General features: G+C 35.5%; 5 protein-coding genes and 2 non-coding genes across 8 annotated transcripts; 3 read left to right on the plus strand and 4 right to left on the minus strand.

Moving 5' to 3' along the window:
• Positions 1–2,605: 2,605 nt before the first annotated feature.
• Positions 2,606–4,913, plus strand: LOC106374332. Its single transcript, XM_013814387.3, has one exon. The coding sequence runs from the start codon at positions 3,856–3,858 to the stop codon at positions 4,705–4,707; it is 852 nt and encodes a 283-aa protein (XP_013669841.1). The 5' UTR covers positions 2,606–3,855; the 3' UTR covers positions 4,708–4,913.
• A 6,443-nt stretch (positions 4,914–11,356) lies between these two features.
• On the minus strand, positions 11,357–12,244 carry LOC106372968 (glutathione S-transferase T3-like). Its single transcript, XM_013813215.1, has one exon. The coding sequence runs from the start codon at positions 12,242–12,244 to the stop codon at positions 11,357–11,359; it is 888 nt and encodes a 295-aa protein (XP_013668669.1).
• Positions 12,245–15,234: 2,990 nt separating this feature from the next.
• Positions 15,235–15,385, minus strand: LOC125582842. The gene has a single exon (XR_007320286.1). It is a non-coding gene; the product is annotated as a U4 spliceosomal RNA (small nuclear RNA).
• A 1,099-nt stretch (positions 15,386–16,484) lies between these two features.
• On the minus strand, positions 16,485–16,648 carry LOC125582597. The gene has a single exon (XR_007320054.1). It is a non-coding gene; the product is annotated as a U1 spliceosomal RNA (small nuclear RNA).
• Positions 16,649–17,213: 565 nt separating this feature from the next.
• Positions 17,214–19,699, minus strand: LOC106375650 (bifunctional nuclease 1). 2 transcript variants are annotated; one of them, XM_013815616.3, is made up of 11 exons: positions 19,392–19,699; positions 18,914–19,191; positions 18,677–18,847; positions 18,521–18,570; positions 18,379–18,435; positions 18,215–18,280; positions 18,055–18,129; positions 17,862–17,980; positions 17,679–17,770; positions 17,529–17,593; positions 17,214–17,454 (listed from the first exon to the last, which is right to left on the minus strand). In XM_013815616.3, the coding sequence occupies exons 2-10, from the start codon at positions 19,176–19,178 to the stop codon at positions 17,532–17,534; spliced, it is 957 nt and encodes a 318-aa protein (XP_013671070.1). In that variant the 5' UTR covers positions 19,179–19,191; positions 19,392–19,699; the 3' UTR covers positions 17,214–17,454; positions 17,529–17,531. The 2 variants fall into 2 exon arrangements, with proteins under 2 accessions (XP_013671070.1, XP_013671071.1); XM_013815617.3 differs by having other exon boundaries at positions 19,388–19,589.
• A 241-nt stretch (positions 19,700–19,940) lies between these two features.
• LOC106374980 (uncharacterized protein At2g29880-like) lies at positions 19,941–22,375 on the plus strand. The gene is made up of 2 exons (XM_048747690.1): positions 19,941–21,569; positions 21,653–22,375. The coding sequence occupies exons 1-2, from the start codon at positions 21,228–21,230 to the stop codon at positions 22,220–22,222; spliced, it is 912 nt and encodes a 303-aa protein (XP_048603647.1). The 5' UTR covers positions 19,941–21,227; the 3' UTR covers positions 22,223–22,375.
• Positions 22,376–22,997: 622 nt separating this feature from the next.
• LOC106372965 (putative nuclease HARBI1) lies at positions 22,998–24,121 on the plus strand. The gene is made up of 3 exons (XM_013813214.1): positions 22,998–23,246; positions 23,321–23,549; positions 23,634–24,121. Exons 1-3 carry the CDS (start codon positions 22,998–23,000, stop codon positions 24,119–24,121), a joined length of 966 nt encoding a protein of 321 aa, XP_013668668.1.
• Positions 24,122–24,605: the final 484 nt, after the last annotated feature.

The raw sequence follows: 24,605 nt of genomic DNA on the forward strand, positions 1-24,605 counted from the left end.
ATACTTACCTCACTGCTATTATTTTGCCTTTACCTATGAATGTGAATGATGAGTATGAATGGATTGCTGGTGATTCTCAGTTGCGTATTTTCAGGTCTGTCACCACTTGGGAGGTGCTGAGACCGCGAGAGGATGTTAAAGACTGGGTGGACGTTGTCTGGTTCAAAGGATGCATTCCGAAGCACGCGTTCACTATGTGGGTTGCTAATTATGATAGACTGCCGACGAGGTCAAGACTGGTTGCTTGGAGAGTCCCTATCTCGCCTTTGTGTCCATTGTGCTCTACCTATGATGAAACAAGAGACCACCTGATGCTGTCCTGCAACTACAGCAGGGAAGTCTGGCGCGAGGTCTTCCACAGATGTCAACCTCCGTCAACAATGTTTACAACCTGGGCTGAGCTCCTGTCTTGGATACGATCTTCACAATCAAAAAGGCTTACACTATTGAGGAATTTGGCGGTGCAAACAGTCATCTTTCATCTGTGGAAGCAAAGGAACAATTTGGTGCATAATCAGTCAACTATACCGGCTTCTACAGTGTTCTACGGTATTAACAAAGAGCTTCGAAACATCATTTCAGCGAGGAGAGTTAGAAAGAGATTCAGTGACCTCATGGTGATGTGGTTGAGATAGGTTCTCGTAGGTTATAAATTCAGTGCTCCATCTTGTTTTTTGTTATTTTTTGCCAAGATGGTTCAAAAACTAAGATCATCTCTTGTAGAATCTTTTATTCATCTATATGATATTTACAATTTAGCAAAAAAAATAATGCCCAATCAACTGTTCAGTGAACAGATTTCTTTGTGCTAAGAGAGAGTTGTACTGCTAAATTGTTAGTAAAATCAGAACTATGAAAGCAAAACAATGTCTTTAGATAATTTTATGTACGCAGTTGGAGCTTAGAAGTTTCTTTAACTTCTAAAATTAATGAACAGTAATATAATTTGGTATCAATTCAAACCCAGGATGAAGTTGGTTGGAGTTGTATATCCTTTTTATTGTTAGAAAAAAGATTGCGATCCTGACTCAACTAGATGTAGATTTATATAGGACAAAACTTAGGTTTACTTTTAAATTCATCAAATTTCTTATAACCAATCAAAGTGTCAACTATATTATTAATAAAAATATTAACTTTTTAAAAAAAAATCAAAAATAATTGAAAAAAGAAAATGATGCTACTAACAAAACCGTAAACCCAAACTCTAAATCCTAAATTCTAAACCTAAATTCTAAACTCTAAATCATAAATCCTAAACCCAAACTCTAAACCCTAAATCCTAAACCCAAACTCTAAACCCTAAACCCAAACTCTAGATCATAAACCCAAACCCTATATTCTAAACTCAAATCCTAAACCCTAAATCCAAACTCTATATCCTACCCGAATCCTAGACCCTAAACCCAAACCGTAAACCCTAAACCCAAAAGGTTTGAATTTGGGTTTAAGGTTTACAGTTTGGTTTAGGATCTAGGATTTGGGTTTACAGTTTGAGTTTAGGGTTTAGGATTTAGATTTATAGTATAGGGTTTGGGTTTAAGGTTTATTTAGGGTATAGGGTTTGAGTTTAATATTTAGGGGTTAGATTTAGATTTAGGGTTTAGAATTTAGGATTTTGAGTTTTGTTAGACATCATTTTTTTCAACTATTTTAAATTTTTAAATAAAATTTAATATTTTTTATTAATTATCTAGATGACACTTTGATTGGTGGTAAGAGAGATGGTGAATTTAAAGGTTCAACATAGGGGTGAACTTAAGTTTTGTCCATTTATATATGAGTTATTCTTGGGTTCACCCCCTAGGGTGAACCTCTAGGTTCACCGGCCAATAAGATTTCTTTATTTCAAATTCGATATCTTTTAAAAAAGGAAACAAAATATTATCAAGTTATATTATGTTTTTTAAATAAAAAAGTAAAAAAAAATAGCATTTACAGAAAAAGAATTAAAAAAAAATTAACGTCGTCAGCAAAACACTAAACCATAAATCCTAATCCCTAAACCCTAAATCCTAAACCCTAAACCCTTGGGTAAACCTAAACCCTTGGGTAAACCCTAAATCCTTGGGTAAACTCTAAACCCTTGGGTAAACCCTAAACCCTTGGATAAATCCTAAACTCTAAATAAAAACACTAAACCCTAAAACTCTAAACCCTAAATCCTAAACCCTAAGCCCTTGAGTGTTTTAGTGTTTAGTGATTTTGATTTAGAGTTTAAGATTTATCCTAGAGTTTAAGATTTATCCTAGGGTTTAAGATTTACCCAAGGGTTTGGGGTTTAGGATTTAGGGTTTAGGGATTAGGGTTTAATGTTTTGCTGACGACGTTAAAAATATTTTTTTTTTGTAATTACTACTATTTTTTATTTATTTCTTTTTACCTTTTAATTTAAAAAAGATAATATAATTTGACAATATTTTGTTTCCTTTTTTAAAAGATATCGAATATGAAATAACACATTCCTATTGGTTGGTGAACCTAGAGGTTCACCCTAGGGGGTGAACCCAAGAATAAGTCTTTATATATATCATACAAAGCTCAGAAATTCTTAAACTCACCCGAAAAAAAATATCAATTAGATCAAAGAACAATTGTGTTTCATGTTTCCTAATCCTAACACAAGCAAGATTAAAGAGTTGGTTTTGTTGACCATGTCTGATTAGTCTCTTGATCATGTTGGAATAATTCAATTGTTCTGTTTATGTCCGATTAAATAAATACAAATGTTTGCTGTCTCGTAAATTGTTTGTTAGTCCAAAATAATGCAATGGTTTGTTCCGGGACGACGCCAAGATCAGACAGTTTTGAGCTCTGTTGCTACACCTAACCAGTCTTTGTCTGCAATAAATACAACTACGTACTAGCTCCCTCGGTCTATTTTTATAAAATGTATGCATCAAACTGTTATTAACCTTAACATAATGTTTGCAAATATATAAACCGTATGTGTAAGAAGAACTAAGAAGTTTTCCTCGTGCATGTGACTCATCTCATTCTCACGTGATTCTCGACCATTTGCCCAATACCCCTTTTGTTTTCGAAAGTCCCATGAACTTCGTAAATGTGAGCAAGGCCTAGTATTATTATGTGTGTGGACAAGCTTGTTGCTCTTTTGCTTTGACGCCTTGTGACTGTCACGTGTCCTTTTCGGAAATTTTACAAGTTGTTTCATAGGCTGCTTAAACAAGATCCATGTAATTAACTTTTATTATGATAATTTTCTTTCCGAAATGTAACATTCGAATATTCTGCAACAAATAGCCTCGTTAATTTATACTAAGCTGGAATATATCCAGTATACGTACTACGGGAAACTATATCTTCAAATGAAAAATATATAGAAATAGATCTCTTTATCAACATGGGAGTTTCCATAGAGAAAATATTGTAATGAGATGGCATAATAATTAGTTGTGGTAGGCAACTAATCATTGTTTCCAACTTTCCATAGACAGGAGACAAAACATTTTGAAGATAATAGAATTCACTAAAGGTTAAGAAACTTTTATGTATTGTGCTATCATTATTGGTTGAATGTCCACACAAGATTATACTAATAATTTTATTTTTGAAAAAAAGCCAAACAATTAAAGAGCATTAAAATATTTTAAAAGTTGTCTATATAAATAGGATCATAATCAGTGTCAGTGTATCTCTCCCTCCCAGATCAAATATTCTATCGATCGCTTCACTTTCCTGATTTAAATTTCCGAGGGATCGTATAATCTCAATCTTCACCGTATTCAATTTCTCAAACTCAGATCAAAGAGACAGAGCAAAGCATTTATACCTTCGCTGTTTCACGGAAACATAACAAACAAAACGATTCAAACAACTACAAAACAAAAAAACATGACGAAACCGTTTGTGTTCCATGGTGTGGAGGCGGAGAAAGCAGAAGCGATGAGGAGATACAACAACCAAAAATGCTTCCGGAACATTATACGAGCATGCGCCGTCGCTTTACTGTTTTACTTGTGGTTTCCGACAGTGACGGTTTCACTGTTAGCTGTCGGCGACTGGTTTTACCGAACCGGAGCGGTTATTGTAACCAATCGTACCGTTGTCTTCGTCTCCGCAAACTTACTCGTCGCTTTGGTTTTCATTCTATCTCGCGATCGCGACGACGAGAGTAGTTCCAAACCAGATCTATACGATCAGTACACCTCCTCCTCCTCCTCCGCCGTTATCGTAACCGCCGCCGATGAAAAAGTGGTTGACGATGGTGGTTCGAAAAATCAAACCGTTGCGGCGTTGGTCGAGGAGGTGATTGCGGAGAAGCAAACCGTTGCGGCGTTGGTCGAGGAGGTGATTGCGGAGAAGCAAACCGTTGCGGCGTTGGTCGAGGAGATAGTTGCGGAGAAGCAAACCGTTGCGGTGTTGGTCGAGGAAGTAGTTGCGGAGAAGCAAATCGTTCCGGCGTTTATTGAGGAGAAGGTGGCTGTGGAGGCGGTCACAACAGAGTTAAAGAGAACCTATAGGAGGACGAAGTCGGAGAGGAAGAAGAAGGTTAACCGGCCGGTGACGGAGTTTCGAAGGACAGAGTCGGCGAACTCAGGGATAGAGAGATTGAGCGGCGAGGAGTTTCGTTTGAAGGTAGAGGCATTTATAATGGAGAAGAAGAGATGTCTTGTTCAGGAAGAAAACGACGTCGTTGCATGTGGACTTGAGCTCGTTGGTGCTGCTGACTATGGATCGTACTAAGATGTGCAGAAATGTGATAATCTCAAATTATATTATCTACTTTTGGATTAGTTTTAGGAGCGCTCTTCAAAAGTAGACGCAAAATCATTGGCTATATTTTCATTGCTGATGATTATGTGTTGTTACGGTGAAGCGAGATTAGCTGATTTTCTTTGTTACAAAACTTATTTGAATAAAATATCATTCGGACGGTTTGTCGTATCAAACTTAGCTTCGTCTTTTCAAAAAAAAAATTTCGTTGCCTCTAATCAATGCTGGTTCGATCCATGTTAACGGTTTGAGAGCATCTCCGACCCCTAGCTATTTTCACCTCTATATACTGTAATAGAGGTAAAAATGTTTCATCTCATCTCTATTTCCACCTCTAAAATAGAGATTGCTATTTTTATAGAGGAAAAATAGCATTCATCTATTATAGAGTCATACTTTTTTATTTTCAAAATAGTCCTTTAACTTTCAAATTTTTATAGTTGTAACCAAAATAATTATATTTATAGAGAAATACAGTTTTTGTAGGTGTATAATAACATTTTTTATTTACATAATAGTCTTTTAACAAAACTTTAGTTTAAAAAAATTCATAAGTTTATGAAAATATTTTAAAAGTTAAAAATAAATAGGGTTAGTTATCAACTTTTATAAACAAAAGGTATCTTTTGTAAAATTAAAATAGAATCTTTTGAGAATATTCTTTTATAGAGGCAAAAATAGAAAAATACAATGGAGAAAAATTCATCTCTATTTTAGAGATACTCTATTTTACAGGTAAAAATAGAGGAATACATTGGAGAGGGTCTCAGTTAGCTGCCGAAAAACGGGAATTCCACTTGATCAGTCAGAAAATGGATCACTTGTTATTCTTTTTCTTATACTAAGACCAATGTTAAGAAATCGTTAGATTAATCATATGTTTTATGGAGAATTAGTGCATAAGCAGACACCTAAATGCAGTTTAGACTGTCTAAAACATGTTTTAAAAAATTGTTTTTGTTTATGACTGATTTGCCGTTTAGATTAATATAGAAATCTATATGATGTTTAAACCGAATTTTATTACACTAACTAAAACTAATGCGGTTACACTTTCCATGAAATCTATATTATTAAAAGAGAAGTACCCATTTGAAAATGTTCTTATTTCATTAATTAAACTCTCTATTTTTTTGCTTGTCTATTTCAGTTGCATTTATGAAATATCCTAAAACGAATAAAACTGCCTAATTTATTACTTGTCTTTTCAGTTACATTAATGAAATATGGTCAAATGAATTTAAACTTCCTATTTTATTGCTTGTCTTTTTCAGTTACCTTAATGAAATCTATATCTATATCTATATTATTAAAAGAGAAGTACTCATTTGAAAATATTCTTACTTCATTAATTAAACTCTCTATTTTTTTTGCTTGTCTATTTCAGTTGCATTTATGAAATATCCTAAAACGAATAAAACTGCCTAATTTATTACTTGTCTTTTCAGTTACATTAATGAAATATGCTTAAATGAATTTAAACTTCCTATTTTATTGTTTGTCTTTTTCAGTTACCTTAATGAAATCTATATTATTAAAAGAGAAGTACCCATTTGAAAATATTCTTACTTCATTAATTAAACTCCCTATTTTTTTGCTTGTCTATTTCAGTTGCATTTATGAAATATCCTAAAACGAATAAAACTGCATAATTTATTATTTGTCTTTTCAGTTACATTAATGAAATATGCTTAAATGAATTTAAACTTCCTATTTTATTGTTTGTATTTTTTAGTTACCTTAATGAAATCTATATTATTAAAAGAGAAGTACCCATTTGAAAATGTTCTTACTTCATTAATTAAACTCCCTATTTTTTTGCTTGTCTTTTTCAGTTGCATTTATGAAATATCCTAAAACGAATAAAACTGTCTAATTTATTACTTGTCTTTTCAGTTACATTAATGAAATATGCTTAAATGAATTTAAACTTCATATTTTATTATTTGTCTTTTTCAGTTAGCTTAATGAAATATCCTTAAATAAATTTGGACATAATGTCATTTAATCAACAAAAAAACTCATGAGTTATCCTTACGTGCATAATTTTAATAACGGAGATTTTAAAAAACATGCATCATTAAAATGTTACCTAAAACATACAGCACTAATATATAACATGCATCAATAAAACTAGAATTTGACTCACACAATTGTACGGATATTATTTTCAGTTGATTAAATTAAAAAATATTTATTTATTCAAAAAAAAATTTAAGAATGGCTATGTTTTTAAAAATTATATGGTATTATTTGCACATAACTCATTTGTCATTTGCTAAATTGTTAGAAAAAAATTTTTAGCATAATATAACTCAGTTGTCATTTGCTAAATTTATGGTTTTTCTTTATATTTTTTATTATTTAATTATAATATTTTCATTTTATATTTGAAAGAGAAATGAATTTTCTTTCAAAAAATATTTTTGTAAATGTATTTTTTAAAAAATAATCAATTTAAATTGTTATTATCATTGAATATAATTATTTCTGACATAATTTGAGTTTCCGTTTATATCAAAACTTATCATATTTTAGGATAATATTAATTTAAAATGTAATTTTCATATTTTTCAAACAAATTCTAAAAATATTTTTTAAATATTTTTTATAATTTAAAAAAAAATGAGTTGCATTTCAAATAAAAAGGTAAAGATATTAAAAATATTCTAATTAAAATATGTAAAATTTAATATAGTTTTAAGGAAATGATCAAAAAAAAATTACACATAAAAAAATCATGATTTTTGTTAACTGGGCGGATCATTATTTATATGATATCGCAAACGAAAGAAAAATTTATGTTTTTGCAATTATCTAATTAACTATGTATACTCATTTTTTAATATTTTTTTATATGATATCACACATTCGTAAAAAAAAGATAGTTTAAGATGCAAAAAAAAAATATTTACTTAATGAATATAATATGAATGAATTTTACAAATACATCATTTTATAAAATAAATAATTAAAAACTGAAAATTCATATCCGCGCTAGCGCGCGGATCGGATCTAGTTGTTATTATAATAAACCCAATATCTACCTACTTAATAAGATTTTATTCAGCAATTTTGAAGGTATCAATGTAACCTGTAATCTTATTAATTGTCAATAAACCTTCTCTTTTTCATTTTATTTTTTTCCTGATTTTTTCTAACTCGTGCATATAGGTTGAAGCTATTCAGGTCTCTTCTTCAACAACATCTTTTGTCATGAATAATTGGCAATTATAGTCACCAACATTTCCACCCAGAGCACCATTAGAGCACCTTCAACGGTGTTCTTGGTGGCTCGGAATCATAGGTAAACTTTTTAGAATTTTTTATTATTATTTTTTTTGTCCGTTTAAAAAAAAATTGAAAACGGAACCAATCGCGGGTCGCCACGTATCGTGGGATCCGCGAATAGTGTAAGGATTCATTAACAATCAGTCCTGAATTAAGGGTTTTAAGTACTCAATCCTTAACAAAATGTGAGCCCCACCAAATATCTTAATATTATTTTGCTAAGGATTCTAGTCTAAAATCCTCCATTGGAGGTGCTCTTAACCCATGCACGGTTTCATATGTAGGTTTTTGAATTTTTTTTTATCTGATAAAAAAATTAATTAAAAGGGAACCAATTGCGGACCGCCACGTGTCGGTGGGACTCGCAAACAGTCCAAAAACCACCCAAAATTCGGCCCTTACAAAAGAGTAGGAAAAAGCAGTTCTTAAAAAGTGAAGTGGAATCCACTGATTTTTTAATTATTCTTTTGCTAAAAACCATGGCTAAGAGCCCGGCTTAAGGGCATCCTCATTGCTAGGACTTTAATTGCATATCTTAGGTTAGTTTATTAATATAATTAGATTAAGAGTTTTTGTTAAGATACTTGATTAAAAGTGGAGATTATTGGTAGATACTTTTGTAGGTTCTTAGCTAAATAGTAATATTTTATTTTATTTTGTAAAATTTTTGGGAGGACTTTATAACAACACATATAACATTAAACATAAGAAAATAACAAAGTTGAACAAAAAAAAAAGATTACAAAGTTGAAAAAAAAATGCATAAAAGCATCTTTTTTATTCAATTCATAGAAAATTAAACATGAAATCTTAATTTTCAAACCCAAATTGATCCCATATATGTTCGATCAAATCAAGTTTTAATTGTCTATGGATTGGTCTACCCCGAACTTTTGCCCGACGATCAAGTGTACTGAAAAGCTCGGTAGGCATCTTGACGCAAAAAGAAATATCCTCATCTTGAAACGTCTCATCTTGAGTATGTGTACGTCGTTCATCTTCGACAATCATATTATGGAGTATGATACATGCTCTCATAATATTTGCTATCTTAGATTTATCCCATAAATTAGATGGATTTTTAATAACGGCGAATCTAGCTTGCAGGACTTCAAAGGCACGCTCAACATCTTTTCAGACAGATTCTTGGGTTTTAGCAAATAGTGAATGTTTTGGACCCTGTGGTAGTCGGATAGATTGAATAAATGTCGCCCATTCCGGATAAATACCATCCGTGAGATAGTAGGCGAAATCGTACTCCCTTCCGTTGACATTGAAGTTGACTTGCGGAGCTATTCCTTTAATAATGTCATCAAAAACAGGTGATCGATCTATAATATTAAGATCGTTCATAGTACCTGGAGCTCCAAAAAATGCGTGTCATATCCATAGGTCATAAGAAGCTACGGCCTCCAACACAATTGTTGGTTTATCGGTTCCTCGTGAATACATACCTTTCCAAGCGGTGGGGCAATTCCTCCACTCCCAATGCATACAATCGATGCTTCCAATCATCCCGGGAAATCCACGTTCTTCTCCTTTAGCGAGTAGTCTTTCAAGATCCTCCGCTGTTGGACGTCTTAGGTATTCATCTCCAAACAAGTGGATAATTCCCGCGGTAAATTGGTGCAAGCATTTCCGAGCTGTGGTTTCACCAAGTCTTACATATTCGTCTACTGTATCAGCCTCACCACCATATGCTAATTGACGAATGGCTGCAGTGCATTTTTGGAGCGGTGATAGACTTGACCTTCCGACTGCATCTTGTGTTGGAGCAAAATAAGCTACTTCCGTAGAGAGACGATGCACAATACGCAGGAACAATGACTTGCTCATTCGAAACCGTCGCCGAAATATATTGGGAGGGTATGTAGGAGTTTCAGAAAAATAATCATTCCACAGGTTGATGTGGCCTTCTTCCCGGTTTCTCTCAATAAATATACGTTTTTTACGCTCTTTCGGTTCGGGAAAAGTATCTGGGATTTCTAATAATTCTTCAAAAAGGGATTCAAATTCAACATCATCATCTTTGTGGTAATGATAATGAGAAGAAGAAGCCATTTTAAAAAAAAATGAATGGGGAGGAAATGTTTGGAAAGAGAGTTCAAGAGAGATGAGTTGTGGTGAAGGTAATGAGAGAAGATGTTATATTTTTATAGCACACAATGTTTCCCTTCTGATATTTTCCCTATAAACTCCCGTGATGTTAATAGTTTTGAAGTCTTGTGACACCAGATTTGATAATTTTGTTGTGTTGTTAGTTTCTTCTGACAGTTGCTTGCTTATTTTGTTGTGTTGTTTCACGTGTTTATATGTTTCTAACTCCCGTGATCACAACACCATACCGACATGAGAGAAGTAAAGTACATACAAATACTCTTAATCGTATTACACATTTCCGAGATGAACAACCATTTCAAACATGACCATCATCCCTAATACATAAGTCCTTATTACAAACCGCAAAGCAACAACCCGACCATTACAGCTAAAATACATAAGCAGTCTACTTAAACATGACCATCATCCCCATTACGACTAAAACAACGACCATGAAAGCAACAACCATTTCAAACAGATTGGTAAACACTGGATTCTTGTTACTTAGCTTGGAAACCATCTCCTCTAGTTTAGCCACCTTCTGCTCAGTCACATAGTCACCCATAAGGGTAAGAGAATCTACCTTTTGAGCCAGTTCGAGGGTGTGTAAATCCCTTGCTTTCATCTCTTCCATAACGACGACATCCCACCACTTCCAAACATGGCAGTCGCCATCATCAACATTTGCGCAGGTGTAGTATAGTCTACCTGGATGATTTCGAGAATGAGAGCTTGCGAGAAGGGGTTGACGACCACAGTAACATATCTGCGGGATTCCAAACTCCACCTCAGGTTGAGGCGGGTAATGAACCTGCTCAGCAATGTTGTCTCATATTTCTTCTTGATCCCGACGAATAAGATCGACTGTCTCGTCGTAACCACTGGATACTGTGTGCCCACCAAACGTATCTGATTGTGATGGCTGACTATAGCTGTAATCAAGTCCCATTGTTACTTAACCTGCAAAAAACAAATTGTTAAAAATATTAGTAAATTATACACACTGAAGATACAAAGTAAGCAACAGATTGACCATTAAAAAATTTATTTGAACCACAACTGAAGCTTTAGCATAAATATTAGAAGGGAACAGAGTCAACATACAAATTAAGTAAGCAACAGACATGAAGCAACTAACAGAAACATGAAGCAACGAGCATAAACATATTGAACATACAAACAAAGCAACAGATAAAACCATATAACACATTATTTGAACACATCATTCTCAGAAATACTGGAGGAGTAGTTTGTTCTTGACAACATCTCCAGACTCAGTTAGGGGTTCTTTTTTCGAAAGGAGAGTGTCTAGTATAGCCAGCTTTGACAGTTTTTCCTTCATAGCCAAATCCTCCTTCTTGATCTCCCAAATGGTCTTATAATCATCGAGAGTCTTCCCTGAACCATTATTCCTTCTTGCTTTCGCAGCCTTGATCCCTTCAGGCCGTATCTGATGATCATCGACATTGACACTTGAAGATTGTGCGGATTCATCACCAGTTTTCCTCTTTGCAGGGCCAGTAGCTTTGGGAGTGTTGAGGTTGATCCATTTATGTTCATACCTCAACACACACCATGCATACTCAAGGTTAAATTTAATGTTGTAATCACTATAGAAAATATCATGAGCGGCCTTCAGAACATCATTCTCACCCTGACCACTACTCTGTTGTCTCTCGGCAGCTGCAAAGGCCCCACAAAATTTGTTTGTGAGATCATTGATCTTGTGCCACCTCTGCTTACAGTTGAGATGCATCCTCCTGTCACCACTCGCTTTAGCATGCAGAGTTTCTGCAAAGTATTCTCCAACGCGCTCCCAGAAAGTCCCTCCCTTTTGGTCATTACCAACTATAGTATCCTTAGAAGTGTTTAACCAGGCACTTATTAGAACCTCGTCATCGGCACGGCTCCATTTTCTTCTCTCCCTACGCTGGGCTGGTGTGTCTTCTTGGGGACTTGGAGCCTCAGATTGTTGTGAACTAAAGGGAGGGATATCTGAAGCTCCAATGTTCATACTAGAAGGAAAACTCTCATAAGGAAAGTTTCCCTGTAGAACACTCTCATTTTGACTGTTGAGAAGTCCTACATAGCTAGAGGAATTACTATATGGATGCATCGAATCGATAGATACAAGAACAGAGAAGGGAGTAATGAAGAGAAGCCGGAATGGTTACTTGTTTGATGACAGAAGAGAGAAAGAAGATGATGGAGAGTATATGATATAAAGGAGGATGAGTTTCGTTAAATAGGTGAAACTTTAAGTGTAATAAGTTCCAATACTAAAGACTAACCATAAACTACCAATGTCTAATCAAAAGTTATTACACTTTACTACTACAAAGCTTTCAATTTTACAGGTTCATTAAATCAAAACGTGATTTCGTTTGAACTTTCAAACTACCTACACTAAACTAAGAGCAAACAATACGAAGACTTGGTTACAAACAAACTACACTTCGCAAGCATTAACTACACTTCTCAAGCAAATTAATTATCAAGATCAAGCAAACTTGGTTACAAACAGAGTCCAGTTCAATTAAATATAAACCTGAATTTGGTTTCAAACTAAACAACAGTTGGCAAGCATTAACCACCACAGTGAAATGGTACAAAAGCAGAGCTAACATTTAAAACAATAGTCACTCTACCAATCTATTTTGATAGCAATAGCAGACGAGATTCAGATAAGAAATATGAAGACTTATCTATAACAATGTAACAAACGAGGAGATTCAGATAGCAGACAAGATTCAGATAAGATATATTTTCAACTAGCACACGAGATTCACATAAAAATAAGTATCATATAGCAGACGAGATTCACAAAAAAATTCAAAGAAAGAGAATCATCGCAAATTCATGATCATCGTAGTCGAGATTCTTGCTATATTTATATAGTAAGTCTACCAAATTTTTCAGACACAAATTAATTCAAACCCAATCACAAACCCAATCACAAACCCAATCGTATAATCCCACAAAAATTCTTGAATTAAACTACAGAGGAGGAACACGTACCTCGTTTTGGGCTATGCTCGGAGAGGATTTAGATATCGGCTACCAACGAGAGGAGCTACCACCGACGGGATATCGATAGAGGAGAGGGGGAGAGACGTTTCGATTTCGAGGAGGTGATATCGACAGAGGAGATGGAGTGAGATGGTTTCGATTTCGCCGAGGGGATATCGACAGAGGAGATGGGGTTTGGACGGTTTCGATTTCGCCGAGGGGATATCGACAGAGGAGATGGACTTCTTCTTGTTTCGATTTCGCCGAGGGGATTTCAACGGAGGAGATTGGGTGAGCCGGTTTCGATTTCGCCAAGGGGATATCGACAGAGGAGATAGAGTCTGACGGTTTCGATTTCGCCGACGGGATATCGACAGAGGAGATGGGGTTTAGACGGTTTCGATTTCGCCGAGAGGATTTACACAGAGAACATGCACGGAGGCGGTTTCGATTTCGAAGGATTACAGCTATGGCGATTGAATCGCCGACGAGCTCGAAACAAGAAGAAGTCGGAAATAAAAACACCGAACACGAGTTTCCCTTCCTCTAACCCTACACCCATTCATTTTCTGCCACCTGCCCCTTAAGGACGGAGAAATAAACTTCTTAATTAACAAGTTCTTCGGCCCGTTTGTAATATTTTCGTCTATTTAACATTAATTTTTCGACCCAAAATAACAAGAAATGTGCTTTACATACGGGCGATAATCATGCCCTAATGTTTCCTAAGAATATTTCTCAAAAATATTCATTGGGTGTGTTCCAAAGGACCAACCAATGATACTTTCCTTTACCAAACTGTTTGACATTGGTTTTCTAAATGAATCTAACGTTTTGTTGCAGGAAGAAACAAATACTTAAAGAAAACCCGTAACGAAAGATGGTAGTAGAACGAAGGACATGTTACATATATTATTATTATCCTTGGATTCCTACCAGCTTCTTGATTCTTTAATTGTTACTTTTCTAGTGTCACATGAATTGGTTATGTTTTGGCCTTTTGACATGAAGTGTATACATTAATCAATCTTTTCGGAAGGTTCATCATCCACTTACGAGTTACGACAATTGTTTAAAGAACTCAATGTGGTAGTGTGCCATTATTGAGTATTTTTTATGTATCCCCTTAGCAAACAGAGATCATTTTTTTATTGTATTTGTATTGTTGTTTTGTAGAGGTTGTTCCTGCAGAACAAACCTGTCAGATAATAAAATGCTGTTAGGACTACTTATACATCTAAAAGCATAAGAGAAGGCCAATGGAAGAATGAATCAAACAAATGATAGTCATTTTAGTAACCTAAACCCAAATACAATTAGCATAACCAGTTAGAGATATTTAAAAGAAGAAAAAAAACTCTATTCATATTTACTGCAAGTCACAGGAAATTTATATAACTTCATATTGAATTACAAACTCTAAATAGTCTATGTACAACAGTTGAGGACCCGAGGTTATATAGTGTTTACCTTTTGGTGTAATCTACCTTTAGTTAGTTGAGCTCGCAAGTAAATTCATGTCTCGTCACCACAAACCCTAATACATTGAATACATGTTCAAGTGTAAGAAACTATCTTGACCCCTTGGATCATTTGTGTCTACATTTAAAAAAAAATAGAACACGTACTGCAATTATATCGTCTACACCATAAGAATTGTGTACGTGCAAATGATTTCATATAACTTGTTACAGAAATTTAACTGGTATGAACGAGAGAGAAACGATAGCAGAGAATAGAATTACATTAATGCTTCAAGGATCTCCGTAAGTTACAATGGATGTGGAACTTTCATTTTTACTTTCCGTAGTGTAAGGGTGTGCAATATATACTTCGATTACCTTCTCCGACTAGTTCTATTTATTTATCTCGTAACCAATGTGGGATGCTTTTATTAACACACATGAAGCCATTTGACGCGATACTGTACTGAGCTTTCTCAGTTATTTGGGCTTTAGTCATGTATCTATGAAAAATTGTTCTTTTGGGCCTCGACGAAAAGAATGTTAAGTACATCATGTTAATAAGAATTCTGATTATTCCAACAAAAGTTCTTTTATTACCAGTTGATTAAATATTTAAACTCAGAAATTGTAGGGCTTTACCCCGAAGGGAGCCCTTCCAGAAATTCTCGAAGGCCCAAGACAAGCTTAGGCCCAGGAGGGGGTTTGGAAATAGTTTTCAACCAGCAATAGACGCGCCTCGGTTAGTACCTCATTAGCTGCGTCATTGCCCCAAGCGCAAAGATACTTTTCAAGAGAGCACGCGAGACTTTATTTATAGCGCAAGTTTATGAGCTTCAGCATTTCTACAACCGATGTGGGACAAATACACCCACCACCTTAAATACACATCAAGCTTTGTACGTCTTGGGCCTCTTAAATTGAGCCCAGCCTTTTTTTTCCTGTTTCGTTGTTAATAATATCCGAACTCGTTTTTGCTACTTGTTCACTCTTCCAGTTGTTTTCATTGGCCATGTTCGTTTACGTGTCGCACGACCTGCGACTAAGATTACGTTCGTTTACGTGTCGCGCAACCTACGACTTGCGACCTGCGACTAAACCTGCGACCTGCGACTAAAACTATGTTCGTTTACGTGTCGCGCGACCTGCGATCTGCGACCTGCGACCAGTCGCGCGATCAAAATTTTCTTAATTTTTAGTCGTTGTTTTTTCGGGCGACTTAAATGGGAATCCGCGACTGGTCGCGCGATCAATCGCGCGACATCAAAACGAACAACAACCTGCGACTTGCGACTTGCGACCAATCGCAGGTCGCATGTTACGCGACAGCAAAACGAACAACAACCTGCGACCTGCGATCAGTCGCAGGTCGCATGTCGCAGGTCGCGCGACATGTAAACGAACACGGCCATTATCTTTTCCAATAAACATTTTCTACAGTTAATCTTAATTCTAACTGGAAATATACATCATTACATAGTAGAGTTCTTATGAAATCGACATTCTTGTTATGTATTTAAATAAAATATCTTGTACAAACTTTTGGAAGGAGCGTGATAGTCTCCATAGATCCTAGTTCAGATCGACAGATTCCATCTTCCTCCTAATAGATTATATGATCAGAAACAGCAACTAAACCTCCACAAGCAAAAAAAATACAAAGTTGGAATCGGCTCTTTAGCTATGATATGCAGGCGCTACATCACGATTGTGAAACTCTAATCGCTGATTCCATTGTCGACCGGCTCTTTCATTGTATTTCATATCTCTCTGTCCTCACTCCTCTGTAATAAGCGCTTGTAATAGAAAAGCAAAAAAAAAAAAAAAAAAATGATACTGATGATGATATTTATTTGATAGAATATAAGTTTAAGACTGATGATGGTAGGGACCGCGCGAACGCAGGTCCCCTCTGCCACAAATAATGACGTAGGCTCTTTCTCATGGAAAGACCTTAAGCTTAGCACCCCTCCGTACAGTGCAATGGAGGTCACTAGCCTAGGCCACTCGTCTTCTTGATCCCGAGTTGACCCCGTCCAGGTAAGTACTTTGCTCGTTGCGCCAAGGTCTCCTCTTATACTCTGTTTCCCGAATCAACTTATTGCGACTTAACCGATGTGGGAAGTTATTGTTAACACACATCATGCTGTTTGAAGCTCCTGTTATCGAACAACGTGCTTGGTCTTACAGCAACTTGAACGGGGCTTTTGAGTAATAGACATGGGCTAACAACTATAGTCCCGTTCGCTTACAGATATGTTCCACATTATGTTTGGTTTTCCCGTCAACTGAAGAAGAAAAGCTTTCGTAAAAATTGTATATAAACAATTGACCAAAGAAAAAGCAAAGCTATCTGAATTTCATAAATCATAATGTTTACAGACTTGCCAATCAACCTAAGAAAACCAAAACCAAAGTATTTGTAAGATTAGTTTTAAAGACACTGCAATTTTGTCGACAAAGCCATCTCGTTTTTCTTTTCTTTCAATTTGTTTGCTATAACCATGTCCATTTATACCGCTTCGACTAAAGTGCTCTCATAGCAAATATCTAATTTACTTGTTCTTGGATAAAGACAACTGCAATTAACTGAATACAGACAAGGCCGACAAGAGGAGTCTTAAAATACAATCAGAGTGAACTTAACGTGCACAAGAAGACACAGATTAATAAGCATTATGTACACATCACGCTAGATACATTTAATACATTATATAATTGTTTATTTTTGTTTCTGGGAAAATGGGTTAAGTGTAGAGCATTCTTCAATCTCCAGACTCTGCTTCTTCCTCCACTTTGATCCCCGACAAACGACCTTCTTATTATGTACACAGACAAATACTCGTTGATCGACCTGTCAGAAAGGAGGAACATAAGCCTCGATGGTGATACAATCATTTACATGAACATTCGTTTTATGCTTCGTACCTCTTATGTGTATTTCCTCAGGTTACGCTTGGCCCGAAACTGGCCAAGCTTGTCTCTCCATTCAGCTGCAAAATCATAAAACAACAATGCATTGACCTTTAGAGCAATGCTACATGGAAAAACAAGATTATTGCATACAATCAAGCTTACCAGCTTCATCATATCGCTCTTCATTAACAGCTTGCATCATGTTGCTCAGAATGTTGAACTCTTTGGTATCAAGGCAAGCCTGACCATTTGGTCTGCGCAAAGGTAAAATGAAGTTTAAGTTTCGACACTTAAATCCACAGCACAGAAGATATGATTTGATCTTTAGGTGTCTGAAAACTTTACCGGTCTTGTTCAGTAAACAATAAGCCATCTGAAGCAGGTGTCTGTTGTGACAGCTTCCCTGACTCGATGACTCTCATTCCATCACTATAAGCAAGGTACTTGTTCACTTGGATAGGTACCTAACACAAATTTATAACCCTGAATACGTATTTGTATTTAGCTAAGCTGGTTTCTAAACATATTTATGCATTACCTTGCATCTAACAGCTATGTTAATTGCATCTGACGGGCGAAGGTCAAAGCTAATACAGTCCGATGCATTACCCACCTGCAACATCGTTACAAACCAGCCTTAATAGAGGAAAATGAGACACTGAGTAAAGAAAGTTGCATAAAAGACACCAGATGCAAACCTTTGAAAGGTATAGTTGGGCAAAATACGCCTCGTGAACTCTTTTGGTGACTCTAACAAGTCTAACCTGTAAAAGTTAAAGAACAAGTCTACATGAGCAGTATGTTCATGAGATACAGAAATCAAAGAACAAGTCTACATGAGCAGTATGTTCATAACACATACTTCGTAACCCATTTTGTCCACCATCTCCTTCACCACTTGATACATGGTTGGTCTTGCCTGCAACCAGTAACCAAAACAAAACCCCATTAAATTACTCTTCAATCACTCCTTACTGATCCAAACAAAAGAAATAAAAGCATACAATCTGGACATTGGTCATTGCTGCCATAAGTAACACACTAGGCATCTCCACTGCAATAAAACAAAACCAAAAACATTTGTGAGACTGGGCACAGAACACACACTCTGAAACTCCATCAAAACTAAGCTACCCAATACACAATTTTAGGTCACGTACAGACAATAATGGGAAGGAGAAGACCAGTTCCATCTTCCATTTTCAAAACAATAGCAGGGTGTGGAGCATAATCCGGCAAATGCCCTCCTTGAGGATTGTTATGAACACATCGTAGCTGCCTGCCGTCTCTCATCTTCACCATGAAACCATCAGCTCCACTCTTCACCTCAACTACATAACATTACAAAATAAACGAAACTGAAACAAAATCAAACAAGAGAATCCACTAAAGCTTACCAGCTTCCACTATACTAGAGTTGACATATTCCTCATCGTTTTCGTTGAAATTCTCAGCGGTGCTTCCGTTACCATCAGAGTGAGAGCTGAAAACACACTTGATGCTAATCTTGCTACACCCCCGAGGATGCAGACGAAGCGTGACCTGAGACTTGATCCGATGACCCAAGAATTGGCTTCTGAGAAGCGTAGGTTTCAGAGCGCATGCACCTACTTGTCTTGGACGAATCGCAGGGCAAACAACCGGTGCTTGAACCGACCTCATCTTCCTTAACTTTCTACACATACCAATCACACAAACGTGACTGTTTAGCATCAATCTACAACTGAAAATGAAAGATTCTACCACAAAGGTCAAAACAATCAACGATCGGTGTGTTCGTCGCTTTGATTATCGTTTATTCATCAGATTTTCACACGTATATAGCGAAAATGGTGATCAGTAGCTAGGAAGAGTGCGTTTTTCTGAGTCACCTACAATTTCGCGAGGGAGATCGACGGATCAGATGATCGCAGATGGCGGGAACAGTCAGAGAGCGAGACTCGAACGGATCGGAGATTTTCCGAACAAGCCGACGAGCGACGAGGATGATGATCAAACGGATAGAGAGAGAGAGAGAGAGAGAGAGAGAGAGAGAGAGAGAGAGAGAGAGTCTTAGCTTGGGAGAGTTGAGAGATCAGAAGAGTGAGAGAATCTCTCCGTCACTTTATTAACCCAGTTTTTGCTTCCATTGTCGATTCTACCCTTTTACCAAATCTGCTTCTTTCTTTCCCTGATACTTCTATTTAGTGATTAAGGGGGTGTATTGAATAGAGGATTTTATAGTGTTTTGGTATTTTTTTAAAATTTTCTGTTATTCAACTAATGATTTATTTTTTTTTCTTCATTGAATATGACATTTATCTAAAGTAGCTTAAAATCACTTGTAATCCACTGTTATTTAATTAACAATTTACCAAAAGTAAATCAAATCTACTGTTATTCAATGATAAACAATTTTAAAAGAAAAACTTTATGAAATGGATTTGAAACTATTTTTTTTGTTATTTTCAGTCAAAACTATCGTTACACAAATCCCACCATTGTACCTGTTATTTGGAAATACCCAAAATCAAATAAAAAATTGACCACACCTATGAGAACAGAGAGAGAACAAGGAAGCGAGAGATCAGAGACGAAGCTTTCCAGAAAAGTACTGAACTTTCGATTCCCTCTTGTTCATGAATCAATACCCAAGTCGACAATTTTGGAAGCCAAAGATTCGATTTTGGAGTCTCTCAAACCTGAAGGGAGCCCTTTGATTGTTAGATTTGATTTCGTCTCGAGCTTTTCGTTGGATCCGAGAAAAAGGTTTTGTGCTCTGAAGAATCTGAGGTTGAGCTAAGGCACACGTCGATTGATTTGTTCCTTTGGTGTTCTGTCAAAAGGTCTGTTGTCAAAATCTTCTCTGTTTTGGTTCTGTTTTTAAAATCCCATGTTATACACAAAAGACAGAGAATATTTTGACAACAAACCTTTTAATCCTGAAGAGTATAAGCAAGTCTAGTAAAGTTTATTTGTTCTTTTCATGTTCTACTCTATGGTCAACTAATGTTTGTGAGCTTGAAAACTATGTTAGGTTTTTGATCGTGACTCTCTTTGCTTCTCTATTTTTTCTACAGCTTTGGTTCACCCAAATAATCTTTGCTTCAACTCTCCAAACTCAAAAGCTTGAGGAAGTATTCTTCTACGAGACTGCTTGCCAAGTATGAAAGCTAAGGTAGTAGATTAGAGCTTTGGTTTTGTCCTTCCAAGTATGCAAGCTAAGGTACTGCTTGACAAGTATGCAAGCCAAGGTACGCAATGCTGATTTTCTAATTTTTGTTTTGGATAAATATGCATCTTGTTGATATCTTTATGGGCTGCTCCTTAGAAAATTGAATAATATGATGGGTTTTTTTCGTTTAGTTGTTTAATTAGGGTTTAGGTAGGTATGCACATATATATAAAATCAGTAACATGGAGAAGAGCTTACAAAACTGATAGGATACGAGCATCAATCATCTCTTTTATTTGTCAAAGTGAGTATTCTTTTTCATCACTTTGGCTTACTGGAATGTGTAGTTTCAGATTGGTTTCATTATTTTGTTTAGTTTCATGAATTTGGATGATGTTTGTCTTTGAATATTGTTCCTTTTATGGGTTTGAGTCTTTTGACGATCAATATAAAATCTGTTAATTCGCTATTTTAGATATGGTTTTACAAAGACTATAGATTTATTATCTTGGTTCTTATAATCTTGTGTTGTTATATGACTAGTTACCTTCCAAACAATGGGAGATCCAAAAGACGTAAAAGGTAAAGGTCAATACCACTCATGGTCTGGACCTGAGCACAAGTTGTTATTGAGGTTACTAGTGGATGCAATCAATCAAGGTTTTCGTGATGCCAGCGGCAAATTCAACAAATTGACGGTCGAATCCAGAATACTAACAACTCTACAACAAGAAGTTGGATCTAAAAAAACCTACGGTCAGTATAAAAATAGGATGAAAATCTTGAAGGGTAGGTACCAAGTGTTTGCTGATTTTCTTCGTTGTAGTTCTGGTTTTGGGTGGGACTCTGAAACGAAAAAATTCACAGCAGATGATGAAGTATGGAAGGTCTATTTGCAGGTAATAAATTATAATATGAAATTCATGCTTATGTTGGTGTTGTTTACATATGATTCTTATTATAGTGATCTTTTTTTTAATAGGCTCATCCAAATAATAAATATCTGCGTGATGATTCGTTTGAAGATTTTGAAGAGCTAAGGACTATATTTGAACAAAATACTGCAACTGGGCAGAATGCTGTGGGACTAGGTGATTCTGTTGATGCAGGATCCTATCAATTTGAAGAGAACGAGAAGACAAATGATAATGATTTTGTCCACGTGATAGATGAGGGAGGAGGAATAGAACACCAGCAAACATGTGAACCTTCATCAAGAAAAAGCATTGGAGAAAAGCTTTCACATAGAAAGAAAGCTAGGACGGATGCATATAACTCGGAAAGGGTTTGTGAGGAAGTTACAGAAATCAGTAGCCAAATTTTTGACATGATTCAGAAAAGATGGGTGAAGGAATCTGAAGAAAAAGAAGCTGAAGACAAAGCTAACAATGTTTGGGATGCTATCAAGGAAATTCCTGACTTGGATGATGATTTGCGTTATGAGGCGATGACCCTTGTTCACACCTTAGGCATGAAATCTGGTTTCGTGAATATGTCCATAACAGATCGTTGTGGATGGATTAAAAGAAATCTCTGTAAACCAAGTGGCTGAAGTAACATGATCGGAGTTCTAAAGATAGTTCGTCATCTTGGAGTTTTTATTTCTTTAAAGTTGAGTTTTTATTATTACTTTAGCTATGGTTTTGTTTTTTCTTTGCAGAATTGTTATGATTTTTGTTCTTTATATGTTATGGTTTTTGTTTTTTTTACTACAATGGTCTAATTTTATTTATTTATATACGACACTATCTTCTTGTTTTCTCCTACAATGGTATAATTATATTTTACATAGGAAAGTAGTATATTCTGTTCAAAGTAAACATTGATTTTGACGGCTAAATTTGGCGGCTAATTCGTTAGGATATGATTCCTTAATGATTTGTGTAACCTTATTTATTTGTCCTCTTCTTCTCTAGCTAAAGTTCATCACTGCCGCTTTATATTACGTGAGTATCTAGCATTATTTCACACTTTGTTCACCAATTAGACAGTTTCTTATGACTTGTTATTTATGTTTTTGTGTAGAGATTTCAATGGCTCATATTGTTAATGCAAATGAAGAGATACAAGTTAGGAAAAAGAGAAAAAAGATGTCAAATTTCAAGATAGACGTTGATATTCTCTTACTGGTCTTTTCTATCATTGTGAAGGTACGTAATGTCGCTTCACGTATTCCACAAATACAACGTGAAATTAGAAGATCAACTACAACACTTGGACATGAATACATACAAAATGCTTTGGTTGAAGATCCTAAACATTTTCGACATCTATATCGTATGTATCCGGATGTGTTTTTGAAGTTATGCTCTATTATAAGAGTAAAGATGGGATTAAAAGATACAAGATATGTTTCAGTTGAAGAAATGCTAGCCACCTTTTTGTTCATTGTTGGTCAAAACTCAAGGTATATTCAGGCTCAAGATAGATTCAAGAGGTCAAGATTCTCAATAAGTACGAGTTTTCATACAATTCTGAAAGTGTTAAACGCACTTGCTCCAAGTTACATGGCCAAGCCTGAAACAACAGTGCCTCCAAAGATAAGAGATAGCACACGATTCTATCCTTATTTTAAGGTACATGTAGTTCTTCTCTTATGCATTTTTTAAATACCGCAAAAAAAAATTTACATGTTTCTATATTTTATTAGGATTGTGTAGGAGCTATTGATGGAACACATATTCTTGCGATGATAAGTGGAAAGGATTCATCTAGCTACCGCAATCGAAAAGGACAACTATCACAAAATGTTTTAGCTGCATGCAATTTTGATTTAGAATTTATATATGTTCTTAGTGGATGGGAAGGTTCAGCTCATGATGCTAAAGTATTACAAGATGCTTTAACAAGAAATTCTAACAGATTACAAGTTCCAGAAGGTATGTCTTGTTCTTATGATTAAAATATTGATGTGTTATTTTTGTATTTTCTTAAAATTATTTGTATATGTTATATGATTTCAGGAAAATTCTATTTAGTCGACTGTGGATACGCCAATCGTCGTAATTTTCTGGCTCCATTTCGAAGTACTCGCTTTCATCTTCAAGATTTTAGGGGACAAGGCAAAGATCCTGTGAATCAAAATGAGTTGTTCAATCATCGTCATTCATCCTTGCGAAATGTGATTGAGAGAATTTTTGGCATCTTTAAGTCAAGATTCCTCATCTTCAAATCTGCTCCACCATTTCCATATAAAACACAAGCAGAGTTAGTTCTTGCATGTGTTGTTTTACATAATTATCTTCGTAAAGAATGTCGTTCAGACGTGTTTCCTGAAGAAGTTGTTGTCGCTGATGATAATGAAAGTGATGTTCAAGAAATAGGTGAAGATGAGAACATGGATGATGATGTTCAAAATGGCACTCAAGAACAACAAAGAGTGAATGCTAATAATTGGAGAGCAAATATAGCAGCAACCATGTGGACAGATGCTATGCATATGGGATCTTGATGCAACAACAGTTTACGTTGTTTTTAGATGTTATCTCTGCTACTATGTTTTTAAATTTATCTTTCATGTTATGGTTTATGAATTTGGTTTTTTGATAAACAATTTTGATCTATTATATTGGCTTTTAGTAAGTTCTGGAGCTTTCTTGAATATTGTCAAGAGACTGCTGTTCAAACTTGTTGCAGAGATTGAATTGGAAGAAGTACAAGACGAATTGATTATGTAATATGCCATTGGATTTTCTTGCTTTTGGGATCTCGATGAGTCAACCTCAGGAAGTTGGATATGGAAGAGTATCTGCAAACTTTGATCTATAGCTCTCTCTCTCTCTCGTTCTCACAAACGAAGGAAGAAGACAAAATATTGAAATTTCACGTTTTTACTCTGTTGGAAAAAATAGTGATTACTTCATGTTTTAAAATAATTGAACTTTGAAAAGTACACTGAAATTTAAGTTCAAATGATCTCAAGTACTCTGAAATTT

Source organism: Brassica napus, chromosome C2 (genome assembly GCF_020379485.1).
Source record: "Brassica napus cultivar Da-Ae chromosome C2, Da-Ae, whole genome shotgun sequence".
Lineage (NCBI taxonomy): Eukaryota > Viridiplantae > Streptophyta > Magnoliopsida > Brassicales > Brassicaceae > Brassica > Brassica napus.